The 9986-nt window shown below is 38.3% G+C and overlaps 2 protein-coding genes across 2 annotated transcripts; both read left to right on the top strand.

The window, feature by feature from the left end:
* The first annotated feature begins 2005 nt into the window (after positions 1-2005).
* LOC129864843 (homeobox protein HMX1-like) lies at positions 2006-4397 on the top strand. Its single transcript, XM_055937128.1, has 2 exons — positions 2006-2718; positions 3481-4397. The coding sequence occupies exons 1-2, from the start codon at positions 2415-2417 to the stop codon at positions 4089-4091; spliced, it is 915 nt and encodes a 304-aa protein (XP_055793103.1). The 5' UTR covers positions 2006-2414; the 3' UTR covers positions 4092-4397.
* A 1244-nt stretch (positions 4398-5641) lies between these two features.
* LOC129864844 (homeobox protein HMX3-like) lies at positions 5642-7614 on the top strand. The gene is made up of 2 exons (XM_055937130.1): positions 5642-5967; positions 6199-7614. The coding sequence occupies exons 1-2, from the start codon at positions 5757-5759 to the stop codon at positions 6753-6755; spliced, it is 768 nt and encodes a 255-aa protein (XP_055793105.1). The 5' UTR covers positions 5642-5756; the 3' UTR covers positions 6756-7614.
* Positions 7615-9986: the final 2372 nt, after the last annotated feature.

The raw sequence follows: 9986 nt of genomic DNA on the forward strand, positions 1-9986 counted from the left end.
AAATCCAGCACGGGTAAATTGCACAATTAGTCACATCATATGTTTATCTTGAGACAATTATGAAAAATTTGTGATGCGTGACGCCTGTAGGGTTATCACAGATCATATCACACTTAAAAACAAAACAAAAAAAGTGTCAACTAACCTAATATATGTTAATCCTACAAAGCACAGGAAGTAAAAGAGATTCCGTTTTCAGAATTAGGTGGACAGAACTTGGTGGCCCATCAACAATTCTAAATTCAACCAAAAAAATGACTGAGACTTAGTAAGAAAGTACCCGATAAAACAAAAATACATATGAAGTCAATCTAAAATAACAAATTGGGAAAATCTTGAATCTATGCATTGTATGGTGTCCAAAATGAAATTATAAACTGGGTGGTTCAAGCCTTGAATGCTGATTGGCTGAAAGCCGTGGTATATCAGACCATATACCATGGGTATGACAAAACATGTATTTTTACTGTTCTAATTACGTTGGTAACCAGTTTATAATAGCAATAAGGCAGCTCGGGGTTTTGTGGTATATGGCCAATATACCAGGGCCAAGGGATGTATCTAGCCTTGCGTTTGAAAAGAACAGTCCTTAGCCGTGGTATATTGGCCATATACCACACCCCCTCCTGCCTTATTGCTTAATTGTTATTATTTTTAAACACATATCTGGCCATACGATAACACCCCATTCTCTACGAGGCAAATGTGATGTTAACCTACATTTTTTCCATAATAAAAAGATGATTAAAACAAAATATTGATTAGTAATGTACTTCATTAAAGGTTATAACATTCAATAAACATTTCGAACATTAATGGTGGGTTAGTTTTACTAAATTGTGTTTGCAATATTGTTTGATGTTTTACTGGCCAAGTTTAGAGCATAATGTGGAATTGTAAATAAAATTAAAAGTTATAAGCAATAGCAGAGTTTATGCAATATTTATGATAATAATAATACTAAACACAACTTTAGTAAACTGAATTTCATTGCTTTCCTAAAGACTTCAATTAAAAATTGACACATTCTTTTTATTTAACTATGCAAGTCAGTTAAGAACAAATTCTTATTTACAATGACGGCCTAGAAACAGTGCCTTGTTCAGGGGCAGAACGACAGATTTGTACCTTGTCAGCTCGGGGATTCGATCTAGCAACCTTTCGGTTACTGGCCCCAACGGTCTAACCACTAGGTTACCTGCCGCTCCGATATTAATACAACATACAATAACACATACTATTCAATACACAACTTTTTCGAATTTTAGGCCCAATAAGAAATGATACTTCACATGCAGATCTGCATTCTTTCTGTTCGTTTATTATATTAAAATAGGACTACGCAGGAAACCACTTGAATGTAGGCTACCCTGTCATAAAATGCATTTACTATTAGTTTTTCTAAACAACTTGAAAGTTGATAGCCCTACAATAACTGCACAACTTGAAAGTTGATACCCCTACAATAACTGCGATATCATTATTTGACTGAGATAACTTGGGACACATATTGGACACTAAAGTAGGCCTAACTGTTAAACGTAGGCCAAATAAAAAAACTAAAACATGTTGACCACATATTACAACATAATAAGTATTTTCAAATAGAGGAAACCTAGTCCCAGATCAATAGCTTCAATTTCCTGTTAAATAATGCCAAGTTATCATTGGCCAAAATGACAAATAATGCTAAATTAATTCCTGCAATATCGAAATCCTAAACCTGGACTTTCTATTACCTTTTAGAGAATGGGGTTAAAAAATGCTTAACTAAACTGAATTGATTGTGAAATGCTGTTGATATTCTATCGATATTCAATGAATTGCACGTGGCCACCCTCCTATCAATTGAATAATTATTGCACGAGAACGAATGCATGCATGCAAATATGAATGGACAATAAAGCTAGAGCTTGCATAGACAGAAGTAGCCAATAGGAGGTACTGTGTCATTCTCCAAGATGTGGGCTCTTCTTCTACCATGCATCCCAGCCGGGGACACGGCCGTATCTCTGCTTTGATTTGCTCCCTAATTGACCTAAATAACGTATCTGAGAGACAGGGTCCCTCCAACCCCTCAAGGCAGACTATAACACAGTGTAGTAGCTCAATGCGAGTAACTATCTGATTTTCTATAGTAATCTTGTTCGCTTCCCCCACTGTCCAATCGCAAGACGCAATTTCTTTGCTACGCTTGGATCTCGCGCGGTTGAATTTACAGTAGTTTATCTGCGGTATCTCTCAAGGTCTCACACTCTTCACTCGAGCTCTCATGGATAGCTCGACAGACGTCGATAGAAATAGTAGGCATAACTGAAAAAAGCAAAATATACATCTAGTAATGTCTAAACAGACCGTAAGTATTTAAAAGTTATTTATTTATCGGTGACTAGGTGGTTTGAAAACGTCGAAATATGCTTGATAAGGAACCGGAGTCTCAACATCATGGTCCAACGTCAAGAAGCTCATCATTTTCAATTGAGAATTTACTTCGCTCTACTACCAGGACTACAGACAGGCGGTCTACGACCGAAGATGAGTTTTTTTATAAAGAAACGGGACTGTCTTTCAACCAAGTCGCTGTCATTGAGAGCCGCTGGGGCCAAGTGGAGCGTCAAGTGTCCTACTTTGAGTTAAACGCCCAACGCCTTGCTGAAGCCGGTTGCATTTCAGACTGGTGTGGGACATCGCCCAATAAAGCTTGCAGCGATTTACAGAGTAAGTGTCACTTTTGTTAATTGCCCCTTATGTTTATGCCTGTAAGAAAGAGACATAGCCTAAAAGCACACCAAACTGTAGCGTGCTTACTACTAGCTGATAGCCTACACTGTTCAGGCTGATCCGCTCAACAAGGAGCATGTGAGGATAGCCTACGCATTTCCTCAGATAATGAGGGTAAAAACAACTTGAACGAGCTGTGATCTACAATGCAATGCTTGGAGGTTGCTGTGCGTAATGTTAGCCGTCATCTTCAATGGCAATACACAATACATGGTGACATGGCAGTAAAAATAGACAACATTACATAGCATTCTTTTGTCATGCCTAGCCCATATATCCTGCAACAAACCATAACAGCACGAGTGTATTCGCTCTTACCCGGTGCGTAAAACATCTCCATGCGGTTCCTCTTTACACGGGGTATGGCACGCCACTCAAATACATTTTAAACGTAACATTGATTGGAAATTGAGTTTATAAACCAGAATAATGGTGCTTATACATTTGCAAGGCTACTGTGTTTCATTACAAGTTTCATTACAAGCTATAGGTCATCGTTTTTCAAGTCGATATGTGGCCTGCCCGCAGCACTTAAAAAAGTCGACTACCATTGAAAAATGCAATAACGTATCAGGGTTGATATTATGATTGAGAGATGATCATGCACGTATTCATCTCTAGGAATATTGGCCGGTGCGAAAAATGTAGCAGAAACAGTTTACCAATGGCATTCCTCATGATACTCCCCGTTTATTTCAGGTCCGCAGTGCCACTCCAGCAACTCAGATGACCCCGGATACTCCCTACCAACCAGCGACCGGGATTCCCCGGGTCTACCGGAGCCAGTGGAAGACCACGACGAACGGAACGCGAGGGTAGAGTGCAGTCAGACAGACGACAAGGATGACGAAACAGGATCCTCCTGCTTTGCGCGAGACGACAGTGACACACCTGATACGAAAGCAGCTCGCAAGAAGAAGACCCGCACCGTGTTCAGCCGGAGTCAGGTGTTCCAGCTGGAGTCCACCTTCGACATGAAACGCTACCTGAGCAGTACTGAGCGGGCGGGGCTGGCCGCTTCTCTACAACTTACCGAGACTCAGGTCAAGATTTGGTTCCAGAACCGCAGGAACAAGTGGAAGAGACAGCTAGCTGCCGACATGGCGTCCACGAGTATCGCCTTTTCGGCTCAAAGGATTGTCAGGGTTCCTATTCTTTACCACGAGAACGCTTCACCTGGGACACTGAACGCAAACCTGGCACAGGTGTCGCCACCCTTAGTGGGTTTTTCGAGTACTGTGAATTTTCCCATCTCCCAGTTCACCCACCCCATGTCTTTAATAAGATCACAAATTACAGGCCTAGTGTGAGGCACACATTATTGGTGTATTATATTAAACTAACAATTTGAGTATTGGACACAGTAGAGACAATCCCTTCAAGAGTTTATTGCTGAGGGTGACTTTATTGCAAATCACCAAGATCACAGCCACATTCATAAGGGGATGACACTCATTGAGCAACCTGTGTAGCATATAACCTCAACTACTTTATTTTAATATGCAAGTTATGAGCATGGGGTTACGGGAACTGTATTATTTCATATTTCTTATTTAAACTGGGTTTCAGTTGACATTTTGTACACAAGAGTTGTCTGATCAATGTAAATAAAATAGATGAAGTGCACACCATGTTTCATGTTTATTGTGTTGACGAAAAGGCCTGCTTTGTATTCTCATAATTAGCACGAAGGTATATTATGTTGATAATTAGTCTCATTAAGATTCTGTCTGACCAGTGGCTAGGCCTATGTCCATTGAAAATACACTGAAAACCTATTCCAACCGCAGTAATACGCATTTTCCCTTTCATAATACATAAACATTCACCAGGATATTTTCAAGGCCAAAATGTTTATGCCCCTGCATTTAGGCCTAATTTGCGAATTCCACATCAATGTTGAGTAGACACAGATTTCTAAAGTGACGACTGAAAAGACATTTCTTCTTATAGTTTATCAGTGTATTTGTTTTAGGTTCAGTGGGATATAGGGGCACAGGTAATGGAACGTTTTACAGTTTTTTGACACTTCGAATTGAATGTAGGCCTATATGGTACTTATCATCAGACTGAAATTGTCAATAAAGTTGTGTAAAATGATTCATTAAATTAAATAGATGAAATTAACCACAATAGAGATCATGGAAATTGATTTTTGTCAAATTAGGACATTTTAATAAAACATTTAGAATATAGGCTATAGGCCTGATATCCTAACATAGTTAATTAACCTATTACATTCCTAAAACCTCAATCTCCCTAGTATGCTCAAAATAAAACGACACTACAAGACGTAATTATGAGTCATCTTTTGTAGAGTTAATATCAGTGCCCGCATAACGCATTAACGTTTCAATGCATATGATTAATGGGAGCAAAAGTGATAAAGTACAGGCCTACATAGCTGACTGGTTCATAACAGTCTCAATTGTATGAATGTGACCACTTCAAATCAAATCAAACTTTATTGGTCGCTTACACATATTTTGCAGATGTTACTGCAGATGCAGCGAAATGTTTTGTTTCTAGCTCCAACCGTGCAGTAATACCTAACAATACAAAACAAATATTGTTTTCCACTCCATATAGGCCTAGAATATATATTTTAGCTAGCCATATGCCAACTCTTCATGTAATTCTGAAAACCATTGGTAAACATCCAAACAAAAATCTTTGGACACTATTTAACTGTATCGTGAATATTCCCCAGAAGGAAACAATCCTGGAGGTTAACTCTAGTCTTGCCTAAGGATGCTTCCCGCCATCATCTGATATTTGGCGTCACGCTGCCTCGCAATCTCACCAATCAAAAACGGCTAAACCACAGTCTTCTGGTTCATTGAATAACGCTATCCTACGCCCTAGTGTAGTTGCAATCGAGGAGCAATGGTGCTTGGAGTATATCTAGGCTTCGATGTTTTGGGGAACTCAATTCACCATTTAGAACACAAGGAAAATTATACATTTCGGGGAATATGAACAAGGAGGCTATTCCCTGTCGGACTGCTTCATTGAAATTCACTATTGACAATATTCTTAATCTGAAGCAAAACAACAAGAGCAATTTAGACGCATATGATGCAAAAGGACAGAGCGACACCAGGTGTACAAATTATTTTACGCCCCGATATGAGGACTACGATGTTCAGCGAAGTCATGCGTCAGACTACACAACCCACGAAACAGGTGAGCCCGTAGTTGGTTGGGTTTAAATAGTCCTTTAATGTTTTGCATTTGTTCATTACTGGTAAACAATAACAGCTGAGCAATTAAAACACTATCTAACCTAGGCTACTTCAAAGTCTGAGTTATGTAATTTTTCATATTCCACTTACTGTGATCCAGTGGGTTTCACATATTATATTCGAGTTGGTGTCAGCATTGCATCAAAACAAGTTTTATCGCTTCATTTCACAGCGCAAACAAACAGCGCCCACCACGATGCAGCTTGTGTGCGTTCAGTCTGTGCGGAGGACGTCGACGCAACGAAGATGATTGACACTCGTCCAAGGACAGAGAGTACGAGCAGCTGCGACGACGTGTCTGAGCAACATGAAGGAAACTCGAAAACCAACGCAATGGCAAAGAAGAAAACACGCACTATATTCTCCAAGAGGCAGATTTTTCAGCTGGAATCTACCTTTGATATGAAAAGATACCTGAGCAGTGCAGAACGGGCATGTCTGGCGAATTCCTTACAACTTACCGAGACTCAAGTGAAAATTTGGTTCCAGAATCGCCGGAATAAGTTGAAGCGACAGCTATCCACCGACATCGAAGGACCAGTTCCAGTCGACCACTTTTCAGATTCCGGGAAAAATGTGCAATTACCAACTATTTACAAAGATCGCAACATATTGGGTGGATGTTTACTACCAATGCCTTTCCCTGTTATGTATCCAGGAAACAGCGCGCCTTACATTTATTTCTCAAACGCTGGTAAATATTTTAGCATTTTCGATGCAGACGGTTGACTTTTAGGGACGTAGCCAACTCTGGAAAGCGCTACCCAGTCGATATGCCAGTCAAAAGAGTTTGGAATTAGAGCGCCAACTGACACGCGTTAGTAATGTTTTTATTATTTTTAAACTTCATTTTCAAGGATGTTAATACAAATGAAGCATCACTGAATATGCCCACTTTTTTTCAGTGTACACACATATTAATAGGCCTTCCAGTTTATGGTAGCTCTCGTGACATTTGCGTCATTGACCAAAGCACGACATGCATGTGCCAAGTTTAGTCCTTCACAATTGCAAAACATTTAGTTAGTACAACGTTATATGGTTTCGAGTTGAATTAAAGAATTTGGCACAAGGGGAGCCTATATTGTCGAGATAGCCTACACGTTAGTATTATTTTATATTATTATAAAGCATTATCATTATTTTTCATATTCTTCACACAGTTATTTCGTCTATGAATACACACCATACCAAAGTAGGATCTATGCATGAACTATTGGACTTTGATCCATATTATTTTGTACATTAATGGCATTTGAATGAATGTATGTTTATGCTTTGCTTGGTATTTGATGTTTGAACCATTGCTTCACTTTATTAGACCAACGTTATTATCAGCACCGTTAGTTGTTACTTGCTTCCTATAGTTCCATATCAGATTTTCTTACTATTATAGCTATACTCTGTCTTGAATTGTTGACATATCTTTCTCTCTGTGAAGTCGTATTAGCGTTTAATTTATATGGCCTTACCTTTGCAGTTCCATGTTCATTTGAAATACAGTATTTGTCTAAAACTATTTCATCTTATTATCTAAAAGCATTTCAAATGACAGATTATAAAGCTGTTGACTTATATCATGACGATGATAATATGCAATAAAAATGTTGTAACGTTTGCAATTTCTGAGCTTGTTGAATTACATTTGGACTCAGTATATTACTTCAGATATTCAACATTCATATGGCAAGCTTCAATAAGTTTTAATGTTATTGCTTTATGTTTTTTTCTCTCACGTATTTTCTCTGAAGTAACATATGGATGCCTGTCTGCAGTTTGTGTAGTTACCCATTTAAACCTTTATTACATTTTCAAGCAAACTGGAATTAATTCGGTTCACCTTTACGCAACCGTTACTGCTTAAGGTTACACAGATATCTTCAGTAACAGTTGTAAGAGGAACAATGTATCAACATTGAAGTTGCACTTTACTTGCAATTTAATTATCATGTAAATAGAGTTTAACCTCAATTGAGGGTCTAAATTATTTTATATAACTACTACTATAAGCAAGTAGGACTTGAATGGTAAGAGAAGTGACAGACGTTCAGTTCTGTGCACTACCCCAAAACCATGCAGGGGTTGCTTGTTTCAATATAGGACATAATCGGAGAGTCAAATGATGGTTAATTCATGTGTAACCTTGTGTGTTTGCTGTTTATTCTTTGTGTGTGTGTGTGTGTGTGTGTGCTTTTATGATGATCTATGTTCCTTATTTTCTGCTTTGTGTGTGTGTGTGTTTGCGTTCGTGTGTGTGTGTGTAATGGTGCATTATGTGCTTGCAACAGAGAAAGAAAGAAAACAATGAAGAAGAGAAAGAAGAGGAGATATGGTGCTTCATGGGTATTTGCATAGAGAAGGGCAATAGCGACTTGTGGAGAGATTTTTCCTAAAGGGCCACGCTGGCTGCACTTCCACAGTGTTTCCGGGTCACCTACCCCTTCAGTGGCAGAGCCTCGCGCTGCTTTCTCCCTGTCACAGCCGCTCAACGGCCTGCCACTGTTAACCTGTTCACTCAACCACTTAGTCTGCACTCAAATCAGTTGTTTTCTCTACTAAATTCCAACCTCTCATCCCTTGTTAAAGACTGAACACTCCAACAGCACATGGGCCCTTTCAAAACGTGAAGAAATAACAAGTGAAATGGGAAGTGATAATAAAAACGTGACAAGGTTGTTTATTACAGATGGAACAGACATATAGTAGAATTTGTCCGATCTTTTACCCATAATTGCATTCATGAAAAGCGGGATTATCAGTGGGATACACATGGTGAACCTCCAGTACTCATTGGTGCCTTTTAATAGCGAAGGAATACTGTGAATGAAGGTTGTCTGTGCAGACCTATGACCGAGAAAAATGGCAATAACTGCAAAATATTTTTGACATGAGTGACATTTATAAATGAAATACTAACACAAACACTACATAATTAACCATACTTAAATATACCACTTTCACAGTGTTATAAACAGTCTATAAGCAGTTGGAAAATATGTATAAATAATAAGCAAATAAGTAAATACTAATTAGCAAATAATACAACATTTGCAACCCTTGAAATTGGAAAGCGTTATCATTGCACGGGTCAAGATATATATATATATATATATATATATATATATATATATATATATAGATATAGATATATACATATATACATATTTCTCTCTTACACACACACATATATATATATATATATATATATATATATATATATATATATATATATATATGTATATATGTTACATCTCCTTATGAGTGCAGAGTTCCCCAATGTAAATAGTCTGCTGTCCCTTAATCTCATCCACCAGCTGGCTCTCTCTCTCTGTTGAACCCTCTATATGCCTAAGTTAACTGTCCCTATGTAAATACGTAAGGCTCAATAGTCCGTCAAAGGTCCTCTATCCAGACCGAGACACATCCACATTCAGTCTCTCATCCAAACAAAATCCCATGTCAGTCATTTCATATATCTCCTTGATCCAGTTGGAGCCAATCTGGTCGATTGGATTATACTCTCTCTTTACCCAACAGGCAGCAGGTGATGGTTTAATTCTACTAATCCAACTCAGAAAAGTACTAGTAAAACTCTGACTAGTAGTACTTCACTTAGTTTAGTTCGACTCAGATTAGTTGTGCTGTAATGGACAATTGTTTTTACATGTGGATTACAGAAATATATTGTAATTTAATCTAAGAAAAAAGTACAGTAGACTGCTTTTTAGTCTCTTGGTCAATGAATCAGGATACATATGATAAATGCTATCAATCAATGACAGATTGACACAGCACATGTTTTCTCAAAAAAAAGTTCAGGTTTTGGGCACAAACATAGTAATATGATCCCTATTGATGAAATGAAGCGCACGCACGTTTGGGATGGGGTTGTGTGAGCGACTATGTGTAAATTGTGTGTGTGTGTGTGTGTCTCTGTGTATGTGCTTGTGCGTGTGTGTG

Source organism: Salvelinus fontinalis, chromosome 11, assembly GCF_029448725.1.
Source record: "Salvelinus fontinalis isolate EN_2023a chromosome 11, ASM2944872v1, whole genome shotgun sequence".
NCBI classification, from domain to species: domain Eukaryota; kingdom Metazoa; phylum Chordata; class Actinopteri; order Salmoniformes; family Salmonidae; genus Salvelinus; species Salvelinus fontinalis.

Bases quoted from the DNA above. Each gene is read 5' to 3' on its own strand.
- LOC129864844 (XM_055937130.1), top strand. From the start codon at position 5,757: ATGAACAAGGAGGCTATTCCCTGTCGGACTGCTTCATTGAAATTCACT. The intron at 5,968-6,198 runs GTGAGCCCGTAG...TTCATTTCACAG, and splicing joins CTACACAACCCACGAAACAG to CGCAAACAAACAGCGCCCAC.
- LOC129864843 (XM_055937128.1), top strand. From the start codon at position 2,415: ATGCTTGATAAGGAACCGGAGTCTCAACATCATGGTCCAACGTCAAGA. The intron at 2,719-3,480 runs GTAAGTGTCACT...CGTTTATTTCAG, and splicing joins AGCTTGCAGCGATTTACAGA to GTCCGCAGTGCCACTCCAGC.